The 26,062-nt window shown below is 41.3% G+C and overlaps 1 protein-coding gene across 1 annotated transcript in view; it reads right to left on the bottom strand.

Annotated features, from left to right (window-relative positions):
* Positions 1-277: 277 nt before the first annotated feature.
* Positions 278-26,062, bottom strand: part of znf1035 (zinc finger protein 1035) — a 28,290-nt gene continuing 2,505 nt past the window's right edge. The window contains exons 2-4 of the mRNA XM_084026916.1: positions 12,408-12,462; positions 9,402-9,463; positions 278-9,317 (exon numbers count right to left, since the gene is read on the bottom strand). Of these exons, the coding sequence (XP_083883042.1) occupies positions 979-9,276 (8,298 nt within the window). The 5' untranslated portion in view covers positions 9,277-9,317; positions 9,402-9,463; positions 12,408-12,462 and the 3' untranslated portion in view covers positions 278-978. The remainder of the gene's footprint in view (positions 9,318-9,401; positions 9,464-12,407; positions 12,463-26,062) is intronic.

Here is a 26,062-nt window from a genome sequence, read left to right as displayed (position 1 = left end):
AAAAACAATCATAAATTTACCCAAACCTACATGTCTTGAGACTGAGGAGGAACCTTCAGTCAACGGACCAACATGCAAACTCCTCACAGAAGAGCCAAAGACTTCTGCTTGATTCAAATCAGGACAAAATTCCCCATATTGAGTACATAAATGTGGTGTTCTGGGGTGTCGACAGCTCTAATTTGGGTTGCTGGAAAAAAGTGTGGCTTTTCATGACAAGTTTCCCTTCTGCCTCTGCTAAAATACACTGAAAGACAAAGAACGGGAGACTCATAAATAGATTTTCTAGTTGCTTTTACTTCTTAGTTGAATGCATCAAGACAAATTTCTTAAGAAAGTAACATCTTCGTGTTGCAAAGAAGAATATTCAATTAGAATGTAATTCAAATGCATGTACAATAAATTTGCAAACTAGCAAAAAATAACGATTTCAAATACAGGGAAATGTTGAACTGAAAATTACAAAATTATTCATAGAACATAGAAAATACCAATTGATTAAAATGATCAGTTTGAAGTCTATCTTACACATTGTCAACAAACCAGACTAAAAACTACTTCAAAAGAAATGTCAAACATCAAAAACAATAATGTTTGATAAAAAAATGCCTTTATACAAGACTTTTCATTAACATCTTCTCCCAGCATGCGTTTGTATTCATCACAGAATGTTAAAACAGCTTTACACAATTTTGTCAGAGATTTACAATCAATGTCAAGAAACTATGTGGCTAATTTAGTGTTTACAAATCTCACATTTGATCAAGAAAATATATACAATGTAAATAGAAACACATAAGAAGATGCTCTGTTATAGAGGCTTCAGCCAAGATCTTTTGTCAGTATGTAAGGGCCAAAAATATCTAAATTGTGAAAAAAAAAACAGGTACACAATCAGATGTAAGGCATGAAAAGAATTTCAAGTTACTTTTGCAAGTTATTCAAAGAGAAGATAAGGTAGATGTTATGCAACAACCATTACTGAGAGGACCCATCATGAGTCTTTTGATGTTCCTCCAGTAGGTGAGGAAAAGCAAAGGCTTTGTCACATTCTGTGCATTCATACACAACTTGGCCGACATGACTTTCTTGGTGGTGCTTCAGTTGAGACCATTTGCTGAATGACTTGTAGCACATATCGCAGCGGAACACTCCAACTTCTTTTTCAGCGTGCAATCTCATATGCAATGACAGATCTTGTGCTGTGCTGAATTCGGTGCCACACTGGGTGCATTTGATCTTGCTTTCGGCCGGCTGAGCCCCGTTTTTCTGACGATGCCGTCGCACATGCTCTTTGAGGTACCGGCTCCTGGCAAATGTTTTTCCACAAAGCTCACATTTGAAACGCTTCTCAACTCGGTGCTGTTTATTTTGATGCTCTAAAAGACCACTCTTTGAGGAGAACTGCATTGAGCAAACCGGGCAATTGTACAAGTCCTCTCCGGTAACGTCGATCTCCTCCTCCTCTCCTGCTGCTTGATAATAAGTTGGGGAGGATATCTTAGCTGACGGATTTGAGTATTCAGCCTCCATTGTGGCATGCTGTTGATGGGAACAATGATGCTGGCAGAAAGCATCTCTACTCAAAAAGGTCTTGCCACACTCTGTGCATTTAAATTCTGCACCTGATGTCACATGACTGCATTTGTGTTCTTCAAGATTACTTCTAGAGAGAAATGTCATTTTACAAACTTTGCATTCATAGGTAGCATCAGCATGCATGGGAAAATGACGAATCAACTCAGTTGCACTGGCAAAGTGCTGATGGCAAACTGGACATATGAAACCTTGTGATAGACCTACATCTGTACTTTCAGTGTTGCGTTTAATTTCTGCTTCAGTATCACCATGGCTCTTCAGATGGAAGAGGAAGTGTTGAGGGTTGGAAAAACTATTTTTGCATTGATTGCATGGATATTCACAATCCAACTGGGATTGTTGGTGGGTTGTCTGGTGCTTTTTCAGGTGAGATGCATGCAGAAAATGTTTATCACAGTCTAAACAAGAGTATGGCCGCTCTTCGACTGCCACACAACCATGCTCTGAGAGCTCCTCTGGGTCTCTAAAACGCTCACCACAAACACCACAGCGATATTTAAATTCTTTGGGGGATACTGATGAGCTTTCAGAAAGGGAAGCAGACTTCTCACGTTTTTCCCTTAAAACTGAAGATGGGGGCTGGTCACCTGACTGAGAGTGGCATTTCCGATGCTCAGCTCTACCACTCTTGGAGGGAAACACAAGATTGCATATATCACATGGGAAGTTCTCTTCACGGTGGGTAGACATGTGTTCTGCCAACTGCAAGGGTCCTGTGAAACTGAAGTCACACTTGGAACAACGGTATGGTCGGCTCTTTCCATGAGTATGCTTGTGTTTACGCAGCGCAAAGAGTGAGACAAAACCCCTGCCGCAAGCCTGACACTGAAATTCAGACTTGTGCATGCGTTGGTGTTGCTGCAACTGGGATGCCTGGAAAAAACATCGACCACATTCTGCACATTCATGTGGTTTTTCACCCAGGTGACACCGCTGATGGTCCTCAAGAGCTTCCGATGTTGGAAATGTCTTACCACACACGTGGCATGGGAAGTAAGGTGCAGAGTCTGAGTCGCTGTCCTCAGTGCCGGTATTTTCGTCCTCATTGCTTTCACCAGTTGTACTAATTTGACTGTTGGATTGTTGTTGAGCGCTGATCTTTTCCTGCAAAGTTCTCACAAGATCCCTCTGCTCTTGTTGATGCCATCTTCTATAATGTCTTGTCAGTGACTTTTTGACTGAATAGGCCTTGTTACAGAAACGACAAGTGAATACATCATCTGGATGCTCTTCTCTGTAATGATTACACAAAGCTGGTCTTTTCCAAAACCCCTGATTACACAGTTTGCAAGTGAAAGGCCTATTTGGGTCATGACATGTTCTGTGGATTTCAAGATCAGATAAGCTATTAACAACCTTGGAACAGTCAGGGCAAGGGTATTTCCCGCCAGTTTCATGTATCTTCAGGTGTCTTGCTAGATTTCCTTGACTCGCAAACTCCTGCCCACACTTAAAACATGCGTTACGCTTCATGGCTTGTTCCTCTCTTCCATGGTCTTCAAGGTGACTAATGAGCATTAAACCATCTGTGAAACTCTGATCACATTCTGAACATTGGTACTGCACAGCTTTTTTCTCTTTACTTGCACCGCCCTCCAGCTGATCTTCCTCTGAACTTTCTGGGGATTTGTCCATTAAGCCATCTTTGCAGGAGAAGTTGGTCTGCAAAACACCAGTGCCACTTGATTTGGAGGCTTCTTTAAACACTAGAACAGAGTCATTCAGCACAAAATCAATCTCTGCTTTCAAAGGGGCTTCCAACTGTTGGGTTGTACATCTTTCTGAAATGCGCTTAAATCTACATTTCCTGTTGTGATTACGGAGAAGACTTTTATTCCAGAAACCCCTCTTGCATATTTTACAATTATAAGGAAGCTTCATTGTATGTACACGCAGATGACCAGTTAGTCCTGCTTTATTGGTAAAGGACATATTGCACTCTGGGCAGGAAAATGGAATGGGGACCTCACGCGTTGTATCTAGTTTGCAGATTACATTACCACCATCACTAAGCTGTTTTTCCCAACTTTCATCCAAAGGCTCTTCTTTGATGTTTGGTATATTTGACAGATGGTGTTGTAGAGGAGCAGTGGACATTGGAACCTTCGTTTCCAGCTTGTGTGCATTTAAAAAATGCTCTTGAAGCTGTGAAAACAGCAAGAAACGGGAACTACAGTATGCACAAGAAAAGCCTTTTGGTGGGCTTTTTGAGGTTGACTCTTGACTTTGGAAGACTGTGGACTTTGATAATACTGGTGTTACAACGCATCTTTTGTTGCTGCACTTTGCGGCATGACGCTTGACATAATCCTTCCTAATAAATCTCTGACCACAATCATCACAACCATATGGACGCTCTCCTGTGTGCAGACGGGTGTGGACTCCCAATTGCCAGGTGTTTTGAAAAGCACGGGGGCAATAACTACATGTGTATCTGTAATTTTTATTCAAATAAGGCTGGATATGCTGTATAATTCTACTTCTCATCGCTTTAAGTGGGGTTGTCACATTTTCTGTTGGTGGGGTAGTTTCCACTAGTAGAGAAGCATTTGTTTGGTTTGAGGGCTTCCTGCACTTCTTCATCTTCCGATGCTTTTTCAAAGATTTTTCATGAGCAAATGACGAGCCACAGCGCATGCACTTGAATAGTTTTGTAGTATGGAACATGGTGATATGTCGCGAAAGTTTAGACTGTGTTACAAAGCTCCTTGCACAGACTTTGCACACAAATGTCTCCTGCTTCCGAGCAGCTGCCAGGAGACCAACATTATATTGCCAACCCTTGCCAATATCGTCCAAACTGATCTTGGGAATACAGACTTCTAATCTTGTTTTTTTCCCTCTACAGCGAGTCTGATGTACTTTCAGATGATCATACCTTGAAAAGCAGCTGTCGCACGCTTTACACCGATATGGCTTCACTTCATTGTGTGTCAAAATGTGACGTCTCAGGCTTCGTGATTTTGTGAACGACTTGGTACAGAATTTGCACTTGAACTCAGCTTCACCTTCTGCTTTGGGCTTTTGTGCTGCCTCTTTGAGAGTAGGCACACTTGACAATTGAGTTGCAGCAGTATCTTTAGCTTTTGACCGACATTCCTGGCTGTAAACACCATCACAGTAAGCTTCATGCTGCAAACACATCGTCCGATTTCGAAATCTGTGTCCACAATGCATACATGGATAGGGTTGCACACCGGTATGTGTAATAAGATGTCTCAAGAGTAAGGATCTGTACCTGAACCTCTTTGTACAGTGAGGGCATTTAAAGCGAAGCATGTCAGTTGCATTGGACTTTAAAGGCATTATACTGACATTTTGGCTAATCTGTGAAGTGCTTTTACAGACGTCGCCATTTGGAGTTGATAAGCCAGTGTTGAGCTCTGTAGTCCCCATGCAGTTCTTCTGATGTTGCTTTACCTTTGTAAATCCATAGTACTGCCCACATTTTGAGCAACGAAGGAGGGTGTTTGCCTTGTGGCCACGATGATGATCTTTCAGGCGAATTTTCTTACAAAACGTCCGTGAACAATAGGAACACTGATGTGGCCTCTTTGGCTTACTGTCGGACTCCGGTGTGACATGACGTCTGGTTTCTGCAGGCAAACACTTCTCACTGTGAAGTTTAAGGTACAAGTACCGGTAAAACTGTCTTCCACAGTTAGTGCAGGAAAAAGGTTTGTCTCCGGTATGTTTGATCATGTGGCGCAGCAAATATCGGCGATTGCTGAAATTATGTTTGCAAAATGGACACTGGTTTGACGAGGACCCAGATATGTGCGTGAGAGAATGTTTTCTCAGTACTTGGGCATCATTAAATACCTCTTTGCATAAGAAGCACTGTAGCTGCTTTGGTCCACTTTTCTCTTTCACAGACTCCAAGGACTGTTGTGGTTTTAATGGTGGTCTCTCTTGAAGCTGACCTGTCTTTTTTTCTTTATTTTTGTGGGTCTTCAGATGCCGAAGGAGATGTGCAGGATACTGGAACTGCTGATTACAGTCTGGGCAACTAAGCATTCCTCTTTTAAGATGGGAGCTTCTGTGCTGAATCAGTTCTCCAATAGTTGGAAGAATCTTTCTGCAGACAGTGCACTGTATCCTCCTCTGGTGAATGCTTTTATGACCAATCAGATAGGCGCGTTTCTTGAACACCTTTCCACATTCCAGACAGCGGTACGGTTTTGCACCTCTGTGACCACGCGCATGGTTCTTCAGTGATTCGGGTGTGTTGAAACATTTTCCACAAAAATGACAGCTCAGGGCAAGGCTGCCAGTTGCTTCAGTTGATTTTGAATTATCCTTCTGCTCTTCAGCCTCGGTACAACTTAAAGTTGCTGGCTTAGGTATGGTAGAGAAAACTGAATTCCTGTACCTGAACATTTTGCCAGTGAGATTAAAGAGCTCATGTTTCTTCATATGGCGGTACTTTCCTGAAGCATGACAAAAAACTGCTGGACAAAGATTGCATTTGTAACATGGTACGGGGCTGGGGGCTGTTAGAGCTGGGGGTGTTTGTTTTTTCTGTTCAATTTCCTTAGGCTGTTTTTTCTGTTCGATTTTATTTGACTGTGTTTTCTGCTCAATTTCCTTTGTTTTCTTCTGATGATCCAGTTCCCTTGATCGTGCCGTCTCTTTTGCAAGCCGATTAATACATTCTTTGAGGCAAGATGTTTTAATATGTCTATATCGGTTGTTTGCCAATGTGAAGGTTAAGTGGCATAAGGGGCACTGATATTTACCAGAAACTTTGTCCTTCTCATCATGTATTGAATTTCTGACACAGTCACGCAAATGGCGAGCCCTGTTGAACGAGTACTTGAAAAGCCGTGGACAGATAGGACATTTGTAATTTCCCATGGTCTCATTCCCCACTTTCACAGTTTTTTCACCACTGTGTTTTGTTGTGCAATGAATTGATGAACCTCTCTTTCCCTTGTGTACATTGTAGAAGTGCTTTTTGGCCTTGTCTGCAGTTGAGAAGGTTCTACCACATAAACTACACGGATTCATTTTGGAGACGTCAACAAGCTTTACGTAACATTCGGGTAGATTTGGATACAGTTTGTTCTGTACAAGGTCCTTTTTTTGTGGTGTATTAGTTTCTTTGATAACGGCATCAGCATTTGTAACTGGATGGTTTGCCCCCTTACATCTTCCAGGTACACGCACGTGTCTTCCCAGGCTACTAGACTGTGCAAAATACGTTCCACATCCATTGCACTTATAGGGTGTTTTGCCAGTGTGAGATCGTATATGCTTCACATAATGAATTAGTTTTGAAAATACGAGTCCACACCTTATGCACCTGTGGCCACGAGTTTTGTGGATTTTTCTTTTCTTCGGTAGGCTGGAACCAGAAAAGAGCTGAGGGCTATCTTTGATTACACAACACACGTGTTTTTCCGTTTGCTCTTTCATCAGGTACAGATTACATCTCTTGCAAAAATGGAAACTGGGCTCTGAATGGCAACAATGGTGATGTTCAATTAGATGATCTACATTATGGGTCGTGTGTTGGCAAATCGCGCATTGATAAGAGCTACTTGTTCCATTTACTGGCTCTGAGGTCTTCAATATTACAACAGGCTGCAGACGTTTTCTCATTTGTATGGAGGACTGGCGAGATGCTTGTCCTTCTGAACAGTCCATGCTGTTGCTGGCAAGTCTGGCTACAAAAGTGTCTTCAATGTGACTTACGCCGATTTTTGTTTCATCTGCATCACATGAAGAATCTTCTCTTGACAGTGGTTCACCATAGAGTACGCCAAGCATCGGCAGTTCCTCTGCAGATGTGTCTGACTCTTCAAACGACGCTGTTGAGTTTCCAGCAACATCTCCATTAAGACTCCCTGGTTTTAGAGCCACTGGACTTTGATGCAGTGTCCGTTTGTCATCTGGAGTAGAGGTTGAATTTGTATTCTCTGCTGGACTTGTCCATTCCTTCCCTAGACTGGTATTTAAGTCTGTGCTTGAGGTGTTTGACTGTGAACATGATTCTAAACCATTGGAATGCCCGTTCTCTTTATTGTCACCTGTCAAAGCAGGGTCACTACTATCTGGTTCTGTAGAGGTTGTGGTTTTCTTCTCCGGTGAACTTGTGCATTCTTTCTGTCGCCTTTCTTTCTTTACATCTGTGCTGGAGCAAATTGGCTGTAAGCAAGATGCTGAATGACTTGCAACACTTTGCTCATTCTTGTCACCATCATTACTGAAATGGCCGTCACTCATCCCAGCAGGGCTCTGGAAAATCTTGTCTTGAGTGACACTGTCGTCAGACTGGGGCTCAGATAATTGTAAACAGGATTCAAAATCAAGACTGTTACTTTTCAAGGTACTTGTGCATTCCCCCAGTTCATGAGTGGCGTCTTTAGACTCAGACACCTCGATACCCTGTGGACGTGAAGATTGAGAGGTACATAACTCAAATGCTGTCTGCTGACAGTTGGTTTCCATATTTTGACCGTGGCCATCACAGGAGTTGGGATTTGGGGATGTCTGCTCATCGTATGTCTGTTTTTCTAATGAACATTCTGAACAGTCTTTTCTTTTCCTTTTGTCCTGCTCATCCTCGCTTATATTTCCACCGTGACCATCAGTGGAGCTGAGGTTATCATTTTCTTTGTCGAATGATTCCATAATTTCCTCTTTTAGGACATTTTCCTCCGAGTGCTCATGCTGATGATCCAATGTAGTCATGGTATCTTGAAGAGTTGCAGCAATCTGCTGTTCCTCATTGCCATCCGCCCATTGTATTCCATCATCAGTCAAGTTTTCATGGCCACACGTCGATATGTTTGGATTTTTTCTTTCTGTGAGATTCCTCTCCACATCCTCCTTTTGTTTCTGACCTGGACACCCACCACAATGATTTCCATCCACTACAGTCTTGCTCCTTGTAGTTGTTGCCTTGTTAGAAATGGCAGGGGACTTATTTTGTCCTATATAAGATTTGACAGTTTTTTCTGGACTTTCCATCTCGTCTTGTACACATTCAACTATGTTTTCTTCTTCGATCACATTAGATTTACTAGGCAAAATGAAATTACTCTCTGACACATCAGTGCACATAGTCTCATTTGGAGCCATCATATTTCCAGTATCAGTGAAAAGCCATTCTGGTGAGCTGGGTTTTGTAGCAACATCAGATTTAGGATTTGGAACTGAATTACTGTCGATGAATTTGCAAGAGGGCCTTGTTTCACCCATATCTGCATCAGAGCAGCTACTGACATCCGAGTAGTCCTCAAGAAGTGATGTAGCTAGCACTCCACAATCTTGCTTAAGTTCTTGTAAATCTGTTGCAAAAGCTGAAGGAAAAGATTGTGATGTTGACAACGCATCTGTGGCAAAATCTGAGATTTCACTATTTCCACATCTTGGCAAGTTTACCATTTGATCTCCATCAGCTTGCCATGGCGTTTCATTGCAGTAGCTTTGATAAAGACAATCTGAACTGGGATTTTCCATACTGGAATTTGAGAAATAGTTTGTGTTGAAGTTTGAGTTTGTTGCAGGGGCTTCATGCGAAGCCACTGTTCCGGGGAAGTCATTATTTCCAATGAAGTTCTCTATATGCTGGGAAAGACTTCCCTCCGACTCTGATGTCCTTCTCAAAGTGCTTGGATCTGATGATAGATGTGGAAGGTTATTGAAGTATGAATCCCACCCATGAGCCATTCTCTGCAAAGATGGGAAGCTATGGCTTATTTTGCCCAATCCTGAAAACATAAAGAAGGAAAGAATTACAAACAGTCATATTTTAAAAAATGCAATACTTAAAAAAAGAAAAAGAAAATTCTGACCTTTTCTTGGACACAGAGGGACTGGGACTGTCCAGGATGATGTTTTACATATGAGTGGAAACCTGTAGAATATATATATATATATATTGATTAATAATATTATTATTATTGTGAATATTTTCAAGAGTTATTTAAGGACCTGGGCAACCGGGGTTCTCCTCCCATAGCAAGGTCTGGATTGAGGGCTGAGGGCTAGAGCTTAGATCGGGCCCAGAAAATCAAGCCCGATCCTACCCAAGCACGTTCTGTCCGAGCCCGGCCCAACACATTAACTGTGATTAAGAGCCCGAGCTCAACTCGACAATTATTTTTAATGCATGCATAGGCTGTTGTTGGTGCATATCCATGGGAAGTGGGGGTGCGGCTGCACCACTACTCAGCCACAAAATATAAAAAAAATGTTATAGGCTATGTTAGTGCTGCTGCGATTAGGATAGCCCTACTGCAATTTTAAAACAACGTATCATTAAAATAACACAGTACTCCACTATTGGGTTGCACACGTGCCAATCACAGCATGTATGACCTTCTTTCAGATTTCAGACAATTAAGTCTTTGTCTTTTAGGACTATGTGAATTTGTATGTAGCCTACTCAATAAATTACAAAAGTGTATTAGGCATCTCCATTTTCATTATTTAAATTTCATTTATCCTTTGTCTCCAAGCTCCATGTTGCACTTTAGCGTAACTCCTTTATTCTTTGATTTAGCTGCACAGAGCAGAACCATAATGAATGATGCATGCGCACTGTGTAGCGTCTTTTTTTAACTTTGTGTAACTTTGTACACATTTGTTACGCCTACTCTGCTAAACATATAGCCAATAATATTTAATGTTTATGGCCTAGCCTCCTACTCAGATTAGGCAAATAGAGCAATGATTAAAAAAAACAAAAACAAACGAACACAAACTTGATCAAAGGCCCGGCCGGGAAAGGATAGTGGCGGGAAATATTGGGCTAGGGTCAGGCTCGGGCAGAGAATCTAAACTCTAGTGGGGGCTAGGCCAGGCCTGAACAACAAAAATTGGGTTGCTGCTATATAGGCTCACTATGGGGCGGCTGTGGCTCAGAGGTAGAACGAGTCGTCCTTCAATCAGAAGATTGGCGGTTCGAAAGTGTCTTTGGGCAAGATACTGAATGCTGCGCCATCAGTGTGTGAATGCCTACAAATGACTTAGATCCTGATGCGCAGGCGGCTCCTCTGCCATCAGTGTATGAATATGTGAACGGGTAAGAGACTGAATTTAGTGTGAAGCGCCTTGAGTTGTCCAATAATATATTGTCCAATAAATGCATTCAGGTCATTCCGTGTCATTTCATCAAATGCCTCCCACCTGACCATCTCAGAATGTCCTGAAAAAATTAAAGTACAAAGACACACTTGTTACTAGGACAAATCCAAAATATTAGGTCTCTACTGTCAATAGTTTTCTCATGAAACATCATTGAATGAAGGGTAGTTTAGACGGTTTTTGGCATCATGCTCTGAAAAGCCATTTTTAAACAGCAATATCTGGAAAACTATCTCACCTGTGGCCTTCAAAATTTGTACAGTGTTTATCTGTTACTAATAGCCTCTAGACATGAAATATCAGGGGTGTAGATCAATGATAACCTAGTACTTAAAATCAGGCTTTTTGAAATAAAGTAGTACATTTGAAGAGTGGCGGAGCTCCCATTTTTGCAGATAAAAGACTTCTATCACTTCTGCTTCTATCTTTGGTGTTAGCTTAAACATTCTACAAAATATGGTTTCTCTCAGATGATTAGTTTCACAGATATTAAGGCTCAAAAATGGAAGTAAACACATCTTTGCCCAACTTCAGAGTCATATTCCAAAAAACTGACAAGTATCAGGTCCAAACTTACTTTATTTTAAAGATCATATTCTTGTTAAAATCTAAGACAAACTGTTATTCAATATAAAACTTTGAAGACTTTTGTACTGTAATGCAAAATCTTTATGCTCAAATTAAGATTATTATTTGATTTGGTTGTGTCTTAAAGTATAGTCTTCAACATTATGCTATGTTTGTTCATGGTTTAAGACATTAAAAGCTGCTTTCAGCATGTTCAATTCACATCCAAGGACTTATTGCCTGTGTAACTACAACTGTGCTACATTTTAATGTTTTCGTAAGGCTAAATTTATCAGTAGCATTTAGTCACATGTAAGTATTTGGTAAATGGTAAAAAAACACAATTGAATTGCCCTGCTGTGATGTTTACGGTTAAAAACGGCCACAAAGACCCCACCAATATCAGGATTTTAAAAAAATCACTGCGACAAACTGAGGCAAAACACCCTCCCCATTTTTTAAATATGATTTTAACAAGAATTTGATCTTTCAATACTTGTTGTCAGTTTTTTTGGAATATGGCTCTGAAGTTGGGCAAAGATGTGTTTACTTCCATTTTTGAGCCTTAATATCTGTGAAACTAATCATCTCAGAAAAAACATTTTGTAGAATGTTTAAGCTAACACCAGAGATAGAGGAAGAAGTGATAGAAGTTTTTTATCTGCAAAAATGGGAGCTCAGCCACATTGATATTCCATGTCTGGAGGCTTTTAGTAACAGATATACTCTGTAGAAAATTTGAAGGCCACAGGTGAAATAGTTTTCCAGATATTGCTGTTTAAAAATGGCTTTTCAGAGTATGATGCCAAAAACCGTCTAAACTACTCTTCATTCAATGATGTTTCATGAGAAAACTATTGACAGCAGAGACCTAATATTTTGGATTTGTCCTATTAACAAGTGTGTCTTTGTATTGAATTTTTCATTCATAAATACAGACACTGCACTTTCTACTATTGTATAGCACAGCACATTTTAGACCAATTATGCAAGTCTGTCTGTAGGTAAACTTATGTCTGTATACTAACCAATTCAGCTGTTCAGACAGGTTTCATGTTTCATATGTATTTTACTTTGAAACAAGCATTTCTGAAAGACAAAGAACAAACTTACAAACTCAACCAATATTAAAAAAGCATTGGTACCTGGTGTAAACCGTCTGCTGACATCTAAAACTTTCAAGACATCAATCCTGGCCGTCTGTAAAAGAAAAAGAAATGCAATTTTTATTATTACTATTGTTTTGCATTTTGTTTTTACAAGATATAAAATGGCATCGGTAGCTATTTCGCTTAACAAGACAGAAATCAAGGCTTGTGTCTGTTAAATGCGTTAAGCTATATCACCCATGTTATCTTCGATTACAAATCTTGATAATCCAACCACAACCAAACTTGTGATTGCATATGGTGAGAATCTTTCAATTGCTGTTCAATGCTCTTGTCAAAATTAATGGCTCACACAATTTTTCCAGATTCTGTTCATTTTTTCCCAAATTTTGTGTTTTCTGTTTTATTTTTTCTAAATTCTGTTTTACAATTTTAGAGGATTTTTTTCATCATATGGTGTCTAATCATGTGGTTGATGAATCAAAATTAAGATATTTACTGAAGAAACAGTCTAGTAGTTCTAAATATAATTCCTTGTCATTCAGAGACCATGCACATGTGCATAAATATGTAAGTGTATCCGCATTGCGAAAATCATAGGGCCTACTCACTACTAAAATTGTGCCTGATCACCACAGACACAGTGGGCTGATGTGGGACTGTTGGTCCCCGACCACAGACACTAGCAACAAAGCAGCGAGAGCTTATCCACCATCATATGACTCTTTACTCTCGCTTTAATAAACATATTGCAAAAATCCTCAGGCCCACTGTGTGCAAATGTTTTTAATAAATGGGAAGAAGTTCGAGGAGGAGGATAAATGGACCACAATTGGTAGCAAATACTTGTTTAAATCTACGAGCAGTCTGTGCTCAGACAAGCTGAGAAAATCTTGTCTGACCAGACACATATTCTACACACTGAAGTGTCTACCAGATGGTAGAAGCTGGTATTCTGAGTCCCCACTTGCAGGCTGTACCGTTTTAGGAATTAATTTGTGCCCACCTCAATTTTTTTTTTTTATTAACCTTTATTTATACAGGTAAAATCTCATTGAGACCCAGGGTCTCATTTACAAGAGAGACCTGTAAATTAAGATGCTAAATGTCCCCAGGACCAAACAAACTGTGCAATTGTACTATTGATCATGACCCATGGTATAATACAGTAGGTGAGGGAGGGTCTGGGCAGTGTGTATGTGTGCATTGCACTTTCATGTATACTGTGTGGCCTGTGGCTTATGTGTATACTGTCTGTATCTGTACCGTTACTACTAGGGGTGGGGGAAAAAATTGATTCTTAGATTAATCGCGATTCGGACGTGGACGATTCTGAATCGATTCACAAATGTCGAAAAACGATTATTTTTATTCCGTATTGTTTACGGAGGGCAAAAGGCAGAACTTGGAAATGCAGCGCCTGGACAGTCTGTGGCATTGCACATAACAGAGACAAGGCTGAGAGAGAAATCCGACCGACACCCGATGCATTTACATGGATAATGTTTAATCATTCATGAATGAAATAAACACTATTACTGCTTTGTACATGTTGTGGAAGTCCCAGACACACTAGGAAACTAAACAGCGTCCTGTCTGAGTTTACAGTGCCTTGAAAAAGTATTCATACCCCTTGAACTTTTTCACATTTTGTCACTCTACAACCACAAACTTAAATGTATTTTATTGAGATTTTATGTGATAGACCAACACAAAGTAACACATAATTGTGAAGTGGAACGAAATGATACATGGTTTACAAAAAATTTAAGCAAATAAAAATCTGAAAAGTGTGGTGTGCATTTGTATTCATCCCCCCTGTGTCAATACTTTGTAGAGCCACCTTTCGCTGCAATTACAGCTGCAAGTCTTTTGGGGTATGTCTCTACCAGCTTTGCACATCTAGAGACTGAATTTTTTGCCCATTCTTCTTTGCAAAATAGCTCAAGCTCAACCAGATTGGATGGAGAGCATCTGTGAACAGAAACTTTCAAGTCTTGCAGAGATTCTCAATTGGATTTAGGTCTGGACTTTGACTGGGCCATTCTAACACATGAATATTCTTTGATCTAAACAATTCCATTGTAGCTCTGGCTGTATGTTTAGGGTCATTGTCTTGCTGGAAGGTGAATCTCCTTCCCAGTCTCAAGTCTTTTGCAGCCTCCAACAGGTTTTCTTCCAGGATTGCCCTGTATTTAGCTCCATCCATCCTCCCATCAACTCTGACCAGCTTCCCTGTCCCTGCTGAAGAAAAGCATCCCCACAGCATGAGGCTGCCACCACCATGTTTCACAGTGGGGATGGTGTGTCCAGGGTGATAAGCAGTGTTACTTTTCCGCCACACATAGCGCTTTGCATTCAGGCCAAAAAGTTCAACTTTGGTCTCGTCTGACCAGAGCAACTTCTTCCACATGTTTGCTGTGTCCCCAACATGGCTTGTGGCGGGACTTCTTATGTCTGTTTTTCAACAATGGCTTTCTTCTTGCTACTCTTCCATAAAGGCCAGATTTGTGGAGTACACAACTTATAGTTGTCCTGTGGATAGATTCTCCCACCTGAGCTGTGGATTTCTGCAACTCCTCCAGAGTGAATATGGGCCTCTTGGCAGCTTCTCTCACCAGTGCTCTCCTCGCTCAGTCTGTCAGTTTAGGTGGACGGCCATGTCTTGGTAGGTTAGCAGTTATGGCATACTTCTTCCATTTTTGGATGATGGATTGAACAGTGCTCCTTGAGATGTTCAAAGCTTTGGATATGTTTTTATAACCTAACCCTGCTTTAAACTTCTCCACAACTTTTTCCCTGACCTGTCTGGTGAGTTCCTTGGTCTTCATGATGCTTTTTGTTGACTAGTGTTCTCTAACAAAGCACTGAGGCCTTCACAGAACAGTTGTATTTATACTGATACTAAATTACACACAGGTGGACTCTATTAACTAATTAGGTGACTTCTGAAGGCAACTGATTGGACTGCATTTTATTTAGGGGTATCAGAGTAGAGGGGGCTGAATACAAATGCACACCACACTTTTCAGATTTTTATTTGCTTAAATTTTTGTAAACCATGTATCATTTTCGTTCCACTTCACAATTATGTGTTACTTTGTGTTGGTCTATCACATAAAATCTCAATAAAATACATTTAAGTTTGTGGTTGTAGAGTGACAAAATGTGAAAAAGTTCAAGGGGTATGAATACTTTTTCAAGGCACTGTATAAATTTACCCGGAGGGGGATCGGTGAATCTCATAGAGCTGCATTCACAGCAGCGGTTGCTATCAAAAACCACGTCGTGATTTAATTACAATTTACGGATAAAGAGGATGCTGAAGTAAAGACGATTAGTAAAACGTCCCAAGTCATGGTTTTTTAAGTCTGTCCGTTTAGACGATACGCAAATTACTTTAAAAATGCTTGTTTTGGCATTCAGCTCGCTCAGAGCTAAGCTAGGCTAACACGGTAGCGGCTACATAAACACTGAACATAACGTCGTCTCGGCATAAATACGGCAGCGACCTTGTCGTTTGTTCCACAGACAGTCTCTGGTTTTACTCCTTGTTAGTTGGGTCTCTGTATGAAATGTAAGATACTATCCCACGGCGCTGGGAGACCACAGACCGCTACGCTGTGATGTGATGAAATGCAAGCTGCATTGATTATTGCACTGTTCATAGAAAGTCTTAACTGTGATAAGGAAAAGCTTTTACTCTAATAAATACAGGAAATTCATCTGTTTTTCTTTGATGATCAACACAAAAGGAGGAAGTACTCCGAGTATCAAACTTAGATTTGAGAGTGAGCAAACTCAAATGTGTGTGTGTGTGTGTGTGTGTGTGTGTATATATATATATATATATATATCGTATATATATATTTTTTTAATCATGCATGGAAATGTACATCAAAAATCGAGATGAATCGATAATCAGTTTAGAATCGATAATAGGTTTAGAATTGAATCGTTGACCTCTGAATCGGAATCGAATCGTGAGGTGCCAAGAGATTCCCACCCCTAGTTACTACTGTAAAGCAGCTTTTTATATGAAAGCATTCGAGTCCAAGACAAATTTCCTTCCCAGGACAATAAAGTGTATCTTATCTTATCTTTACTGCCATTCCTTTAACATTGTAGGGGAAACACTATAGTGCTTTTTACACAGAAGATTGTGCCATAATCACGGAAAGGAGCAAAAAATATGCTGCAATCACACAGTTTATAATGAACTTTGCTTTGCCCTGTTCTGCCGCAACAGTGTCCCCTTTTACAAAGCATTCCGGCTTTGAGGAACGAGAGAGAGGTAACATGGCCAACGCCGACCGTGGGACGTGTTAAATGAGCATCGGAAATTCGATTAGCCTGAGTGCATCAAAACAACTATGAAAGGTGAACTTTGCTCGTCTTGCATATTTACAGGACTCTTCAACTTCAGGTAAGTTGCTGTGCATCATATACATGTCTTATACCAGATGTATCTTTATCTGGTATAAATCCCATGAGGATCATCAAGTGCCCACATGGTCATTTGGGGATCCAAATATGGGGTTCCAAAAGAGTCACCTCTGCCAGAAAGGGTTTTTGGACCCCCATAAAACCCCCACCAGTGGTACCATACCCTTCAAATTCATTTTGGCAAGAGCAAAGTTCCCAAATATAACAAATAATCCTGAATAAATATGATCATTAATCGTGGTGAAAAATCACACATGCCTTCAAAATATTTTAGGACTTTGGTGACCCACCTCTCACCCAAACAGTAAGGAATGTTGATTCTGCCACACCAATTGTCAGCCTTTTATCACTATGAGAACAGAAGTTTTGGGCCTCCAAAAACGCCAACAAATGAAATGTGAAACTTCAGATTCCCTCGCTTGGTAACATAAGACATATTTTCACTGCTTTTCAGCTAAATCTGAGAGGTACCATGTACATGGTGTCCCGATATTGGCTGTTTTCACATGGAATGACCCCACAGTCAACTGTCAGTGGGATTATAACAAAGTGGAAGTGATTGGGATCAACAGCAACTCAACCACGAAGTGGTAGGCCACGTAAAATGACGGAGCGGGGTCAGCGGATGCTGAGGCGTATAGTGCGCTGAGGTTGCCAACTTTCTGCAGAGTCAATAGCTAAAGACCTCCAAACTTCATGTGGTTTCAAATTAGCTCAAGAACAACCTTTAATGGAATGGGTTTTCATGGCCAAGCAGCTGCATCCAAGCCATACTTTAGCAAGTGCAATGCAAAGTGTCAGATGCAGTGGTGTAAAGCACGCCACTATTGGACTCTAGAGCAGTGGAGACGCGTTCTCTGGAGTGACAAATCACGCTTATCCATCTGGCAATCTGATGGACGAGTCTGGGTTTGGCGGTTGCCAGGACAACGGTACTTGTCTGACTGCATTGTGCCACGTGTAAAGTTTGGTGGAGGGGGGATTATGGTGTGGGGTTGTTTTTCAGGAGCTGGGCTTGGCCCCTTAGTTCGAGTGAAAGGAACTCTGAATGCTTCAGCATACCAAGAGATGTTGGACAATTCCATGCTCCCAACTTTGTGGGAACAGTTTGGGGGTGAGATAGTTTGGTGTGGATGAACTTGACTGGCCTACACAGAGCCCGGACTTCAACCCGATAGAACACCTTTGGGATGAATTAGAGTGGAGACTGAGAGACAGGCCTTCCCGTCCAACATCAGTGTGTGACATCACAAATACGCTTCTGGAAGAATGGTCAAAAAGTCCCATAAACAAACACACTCCTCAACCTTGTGGAAAGCCTTCCAGAAGAGTTGAAGCTGTAGTAGCTGCAAAGGGTGGACCGACGTCATATTAAACCCTATGGATTAAGAATGGGATGTCACTTAAGTTCATATGCGAGTCAAGGCAGGTGAGCGAATACTTTTGGCAATATCATGCACCTTTTCCGGCTTGCTCCATTCACAAAGAGCTCTGTGACTACCTCAATTGCCGTCTCAGAGGCATAACATTCTGTCACCCTTTTCCGTCTCGGTAGCACAATGACGGGGCGGAAAAAAAGGAGTGATATTCCACCAACGAAAAGGCAGTGTAAAAGGGACTAATAATTCACAATTATTAAACCCTAATGGACAAAAGCAATATTTCAAGAACAACCAGTGATGAGGAGTTTCTATGAGTGGGCCTTCCTCTACCCCTGAGTCTCCTTGCAAGAATTGCTTAAATGTGAAAGAATAAATGGCCTTAACTTTATGTGATTGACATGACTGCACTGGTGCCAGCAGAGAAGCAGATAAGGGGAAACTATGTGAGGTAGTAGACAACAAAACATCAAGTAGTAGACAACAAGACATCTGCAATAGTTTCAATTACTGGCAGACTCCTTCCCCACACAAGCAAATGCTTGTGCTAACAGAGCTTTTTTGTTCTAATTGTGTATTATTTCTTACCATTTTGAAAACTCAATTTAGCTTAAACTACAAGCATGTTATCCTTCATTAGCATTTGGACATGGGCTGTAACGATATACCGTGGGATTAAAATTGATGGCTATCATACATGTGGTTATCTACGATAATGAAAATCTGACATTTAACGTGCGTTAGTTAAAAAGTACAGGAGCTGTCTGACCAACGACACAGTAACCAAGCCTCATTAACCGGTTGAAACCGGTTAACGATCAGATTAAAATGCGCTATTAAAATGCCCCCCTCACTTTTTTCCAGTGCGAAACATCCGAGTCAAGAGGCTCATTTAAGAAAATGACGTCTCTGAGACGCTGCTTGTTTAGTTTGAAGAGATGGTAGTGCTAATAATAATAAAGCAAGATGATTATTATCATGACCTTATCTGTTACCATTGAAAAACCTGAAATGTAGTAATGTCCAAATCCAAGCCCGTCCAAGATAAAACAGGCACCTTCGGAATGCATAAAAGACGCACCGGCGCGAAATGTTTTTTTATTTGGGCTATTAAGTATAAACATGCGATTTATGAAAAATTGAGTGTGAGGGATAATTTGTTCACTTCACACAAAAAAAGATCTTGTAATGAGATGGCAAACTGTAGTCTTGTAGTCTACTCCTAGTCACGTAGCTTGTAGTCTACTACTGTGTATAATAATTGAGATTGCATTCTTTGCACCTCGCATGCGGGAATAATTAAGACTTGAGGAGAAATTATACAGAGGGAGACGCTGTGTCCGTCATGCATACATCACAAAACAGGGTCAGAGTGCACAGCAGTAGACATAATGGTGGCGAGTACCCGGTGCCTGCCGAGGTGCGAGACCAGGCACGCGCTGAGTGCAAGCAGAACATGATCCTGTTTTTTTTTTTTTTTTAACCGACTACCTACAAGTTTAAGCAGTTAACGTTAATAAGGTCAACCACCGATCAAACGGTCACCGGTTAACATCCCTAGTCCTTACATTTCAGTACTTTCCTATACCGAGTACCGACATTAGTACTTGTAAAAGATGTTTTCTATTCATCAGATAATCCTCGTTTTCAAATTAAAAATACAACATGATTCTGTTGCTGACATTTTAACATTCCACTTTGTGTTTTCGCAATTCAAAAAGAGGATAGATTGAAGTAGGGATGTTAATAATTAGCTATTGTTTGTTCCAAAATACTTTGCAATGAAGCCATCAAAACTTCTGAGGCACTTAGCCACACGACACCAATGATAAATTGGAGGAGTTTTCAAAAAACAAAAATTTGAGTTTGATGCCCAGCAGAAAATTTTGATATCCACAAGATCAGTGAACGTTGCTGCTACAGGGTGAAAAGAAGTAGTGCCTGAATGTGAGGCAACCCACTGCATGATTCATCGAGAGATGCTGGCAAGCGAGAATATGTCCCCGGAGCTCCACACGGTCCTGAATGGTGCAATACGTGCCAATCACCACATCAAAGCTCAGGCCTTGGATACACGTTTGTTTGAATTATTGTGTGAGGACATGGATGCTGATTACAAGCGCTTCTACAGAATTAGGTGTTTGAGTTCTGAAAAATACCCAAGGAATGGCAAAGGATGGATGCGCAATCCATTCCATGGTGAATATGAAAATTCCATATTCCCCAAAATGTTTTTTCTATTCTATTTTCAATTTGGCAAAAATAGTCATTACAGTAATTGAGAAAGAAAGAGAATACATTGGGATCAGCACCCTGAAGAGACTGCTCCCGTTCCCGACTTCATATGGGCAGGGATTTCTGCCATGACTGCCACTAAGAAACAGGCTTAGAAACAGACTGGATGTGAGGAATACCTGGCTTGTATCATTGTCAACCATCAAGCCCGGTATGATGTTCTGATGGCTGCTAAGCAACCCCAGGGGTCTCACTGGAAAAACAGCTCACTTTGTGCACAGCTATACAGTAACAATCAATAACCACTTCATGCTCACATTCAAAAACTTTTGTTAATGTTGGTCGTATTTTTCATTGTGGTTTGGTCTTGCATTTATAAGATCTCTAATTTATACTTTTAGAAATGATTGGCTAAAATCACTGTAAATTGCTATTGTGATTTTGTAATGTTCTGAAGCTGTCCGACTGTTGGAATGGGGTTATTTTCATAGTTAGCCTTTGTTGTCACCTGTTGGTAAGTGAAAACACTGAGTTGCTGTGGAAGTGATTGTCTTAATGTGAAAAGAGAATGATCCTGAAGAGATTTGACAGTTGAATTGGGCTGGTATTTTCATACTGGTCAAAAACTGCGACTTGTCAGTAAAGTTGCAGTCATGTTCTCTGTGGTGTCCATGATGACTCTGAAGATGGTGCTTCTAAGAAACTACATTAAGCCATGCACAGGTCGTATTACGACTTGATGACATATGTACAAGAGGCAACCATGCTAAGGCCCGGTTGGGCCTGGAGCAATGCGCGTGCAGGCCCAGTGGGGAACTGGGGAGGGGGACAAGCTTGCTTTAACACGGTACGGGGCAAATGAGCCTAGTATGAGTGTGCCCTTAAATTACACCTTAAACATCTTACACCATTGCCTTATCATGCATGCTGAGGTCATGACATAGTCCGGAATATCATCTTATCATAATTGTCTAATAATGTCATACAGTGGAGGATCGTACACAAAATGTCTGATGACAAACTGCATAAAGGCTTGAATCGTGCAGTTTTACTAGTTTACATTAAAGTGATGGTTCGGAGTGAAATGCACCCTAGGTAATTTCCACCATGACATCCAGCCAAATACCCCCTCAGAAGCATTTTTAGCGATGGTCAGTATTGGTCAAGATAGGGCTATCAGCCTAATGGCTTAGTACTAGTGCGATGGTACAGTGGGTATATATCGTAAATTACACCACTAATAATGCATGGAATGTAAACTTCTGCAGTAGTACACATAGGGTCTGTAGCCTACTCACAAAACGAGGCATTTGAAAGTTTGTAAAGGAGTTTATTTAAAAGAACACTTGCCTGATATCTATCCTCGGCTGCTATGCTACCGCAGCGTAGACGCCACTTCCGTGTTTACCCAGCCGATGCCGTGACGCGAGTTTCACGCAAGAGTATGAAAAAGTTTTGGTGAATTTTTATAAATGGTTGTATTATCAGGTCAACACATTTTTATTAATGCTTGTATTATCAGGTTAACAAGTGTTGACAAGTGTTGACCTGATAATACAAGCATTTATAGATATTCAGTGAAACGTTTTCATACTCTCGCGTGAAACTCGCGTCACGGCATTGGCTGGGTAAACACGGAAGTAGCATCTACGCTGCGGTAGCGTAAGTTAGCGTTAGTAGCCGAGGATAGACGCTATCAGGCAAGTGTTCTTTTAAATAAACTCCTGGTGTACATACAAACTTTCAAATGCCTCGTTTTGTGAGTACAGACCCCATGTGTACTACTGCAGAAGTTTGGTAACATTCTATGCATTATTAGTAGGGTAATTTACAAGATAATCAAGATGTACCATCGCGCTAGTACTAAGCCATTCGGCTGATAGCCCTATCTTGACCAATGCTGACCAAATGCTTCCGAGGGGGTATTTGGCTGGATGTCTTGGTGGAAAGGACCTAGGGTGCATTTTACTCCGAACCATCACTTTAAGCATACAGGAAGGTGACAGTTTGTAAGCCGTTTATCTCCAGTGTGGCCTTGCCCTCCACTTCAACTGCAAACAAAGCAGAGCTTGCATATCAACCAAAAATCTGTCAAGTGGGACAAAATCTTTTCCCTGTGGCACTTGCCATTTAGCTGGTCTGTCTAAAACCACCTTCCATAGTCCTCCTCGAGTGACATCACAACCTTAAAACATACCAGTAATAAAATAAAGTGAACAATTGTCCGGACCCTGAAAGGCCCATCCTAGACCTGACATGATCAGAGGCTGTAACCACTTCACCACCTGTCTCCAGTCCCTGGGGAGATTCTTAATCTTGGGACAGCTGATTCATTTCATGAGTGTGGTGCGTGTGAGATACTGTAAATTTTATTTGTATAAATGATTATACAAATATATAATTACAAAACAATATCCCCAATTCCTTTTCAGCTGACCTGCTCTGAGCACACCCACAGTAACTCTCTCTGCCACTTGACTACTCACACACACTCTTATACGAGTGTGCAATGTGTAAAAATGTGGCTTCCACTTAAAGTAGTGCTGGGAAATTAATATTGTGTTATGAGACTAGATCTATCTTGACTTTCGTAATAAAGTGCAAGTGAATTTGATCATTTTAGGGGCAAGGAAGGGCATTTGGTCTTTGCTGTTGTCAAATGTTTGAGGGCACAAAGGCCAAATGCCAGAGCTGTTGGTAAGGTAAATCATACCCTCTAAACTAAAAAGAAATCTGGTTTGCAATGTTGTTTACACAATATTTAGACAATGCTGTAGGGTAGTGTTGATAGACGATAGTCTCTGGAATCGCCAATAGTGAGAGTGATTGTCAATAGTCGATGCTTTTGCCAATATTTGGCTCATTTTCCCATCATGTATTATTATTGTTATTATCATTATTATTATTATTATTATTATAACATGAAAAGGCTACATTTAACTTAAATATAACCACAACAACACAAAATCACACCACTGCTATTACTACAACTGCAATGCAACTAAAGCGCCAGACTGGCCAACCCTCCAAGGTGCCAACGCATGAAACTCTGAAAGATATTGTCAAAGTGATAAGATACATTAAGTCATTACACTGAGTCTAGGAAACAGAAGAATTGTAAGAACCCTGATGTTCTTTGCCACTGCAACTGACACGAAGTCTGAATCAGAATAATCAAGTAGGTATCTTCCAAAGATAACAAAAAAAGATGTTACACAGACATATTCCCACAGAGGGAAAAAACACCAGTCATAATACCTGCACAGGTTGTTTTTAATATAGGCCCACATACTTGCGATATCTTTATCTTCAAATCTATTCAGGCACACCACTGTAATGCATACCATCTTAACTTGTCTTGGGCATCTTGTGTAGTTTAAAGTGTAATGCGGCGTTCACACCGGACGCGATAAGACGGAAATACAATCGCTTGAGACGCTTGTATCGCGCCGCTTGATCATTTTGGAGTATTTGTGTCATTCGCTTCATTCGCGCATGACGCTCATTTTTTAACCGGTGCCGCTCTAGCGGGGGAAACGAGGGCCGGCGGGTCACGTCGGTGGACCCTCCTCCTCCGCCTCGGGGTACCCGATGCCAGAGTCCGTGAGCCTCCTCCGGGAGCCATGCCCAGGGAGAGTTGGGGCCACATTTGACTACGACCTCAGATTAGACGAGACAACCCGCTGAATTTTACAAAGCGGAGGAAAATAAACTAACCAGGATTCCCTCAGTAGCGGCGAGCGAAGAGGGAAGAGCTTGACCGGTGTCGCTCGGGGGCCTGAGTCCTTCTGATTGAGGCTCAGCCCGTGGACAGTGTGAGGCCGGTAACGGCCCCCGTCGCGCCGGGGTCCGGTCTTCTCGGAGTCGGGTATTTTGGGAATGCAGCCTGTCCATCTCAGCTGCGGAGCGCCTGTCCATCTGTCTATCGGCTTGAACTCGTCGCTGATTGGATGTCGCGGCGCGATGCCGCCTAAAAAGTTCAATATTTTCAACTTTATTTGTGTCGCTTCAGACGCTGCAGACGCGCCATTCGCTTCATTCGCGCGGCGTCTCATCGTGGCAGATGCTCCATTCGTGCCGTCGCCGCCTGAATCGCGTGTCAAGACTGGCGAAACTGGACCCCATAGTCTTTTTCGCCATGAAAAAAACATCAAATAAGCCATCCAGACATTTTCTTTCAGTGATCACCCATGTATCGAGAAAGCCTCGAAAGATGCTAACAGCCCTATAGCGCTAACACTGATTCGATTGGGGCGATGTGCCTAACGCATCCACAACGGCATATTTTAACCACTAATATTGCTCAAAATAGCACCAAACCTCTTTAGTAGCATGATGGGTCCTTACACATAAAACCAACACCAACAACGTAGTTAGCGAACCCGGAGTTATTGGTTGCCACTTCCTGTTAAAACTTGGACAAGTAATTTAGGCTTCTTCCTCCAACTTACTGATTGCTATGTGTACCTGCAATAGTGACTGGACTATTGGACCTGAAGGGAGTGGAAAAGGCAGCTACCAAAACAGCACCTCACCCATGTGGGTGTCAACAGCAAAGAGAAGAATGCACAAATATCATATAAGTCAATAGAATATAGGATGCATTGAATATCTTGAATCCCCAAGAAGAATGCTTCTTCTTGACTTGACAATTTACAGCCTTTCTCATGTTAGAATAACTATGTTGACATATAGATACAAGCACATCAAAGCATTAAAGAATTATAATTCTTGCAGAAAATATGGTCTTGCACCAAGGCGATATTCCGGGATACACACAGAAGAGTGCCGCGTCCTTTTCTATGCCCTTGCTAGTTGAACTGAGAATTAGCCATTTCTCTGGTCTTGACTGCTCGGTTGAAGCTAAGTCAGTTAGTGTGTTTTTTTTTTTTTAAATACATCAACTGCAGATTAACTCCACCTCTGTTGTTATAATGCTTGAGGTACAGTAGTGTACAAGAGGGATGGCTAAGCAATAAATACACTATGAGAAGAAAAACTTTAGTTCCACAACTATTCAAAAGAATTGACTACTTAATGACTGTGGTAATCCCAAAAAAATCCACAGCAAACACCCAGATGAGAAATTATCATATTGATAGTTACTATTTACAAGCCACCGTCATAACCGAAACCAGCAGTACAAACGAACTACTCGGTGCAAGTTTTTTTTTTTTTTTTTTTTTTACATAGCTACAGTGACATGCACACCACCCCGTTTTGCATTTATGAAACTGTAGTGCAATACAAAGCCTTTAAAAGTAACATGTACCCATGTACCATCCGGTCAAGCTCCGTCTCTTCTTCTTCTGCGTTTTTGGTGTATTTTTGTAGCAGATACAGTGCCACATAAAGGCAGGAACACACCGGCCCAACCGTTGGACGTCTGAAGCGTTTGGAGAGGCTCGGACAAGGTCGGGAACACATATGTTTGGTGTGTACTGCTGCGTCGGAAGCTTTCGGAGCCGCGCGGACGTTGTCTGATCAGACTGAGCATGCGAAGTCTGAGGAGGTGGGCTGTTGGACGTCTGAGCCATTGGATACTCTGATTGGCGGTGTGCTAGCGAATCAGAGTATCCAATGGCGGTGTGTGGGCGGGGCGGAAGTGACGATGGTAAACTCCGTATTACT

The sequence above is a fragment of the Eutrigla gurnardus genome, assembly GCF_963514095.1.
Source record: "Eutrigla gurnardus genome assembly, chromosome: 14".
Classification (NCBI taxonomy): Eukaryota; Metazoa; Chordata; class Actinopteri; order Perciformes; family Triglidae; genus Eutrigla; species Eutrigla gurnardus.
This window is presented reverse-complemented; position numbering and strand designations above follow the sequence as displayed.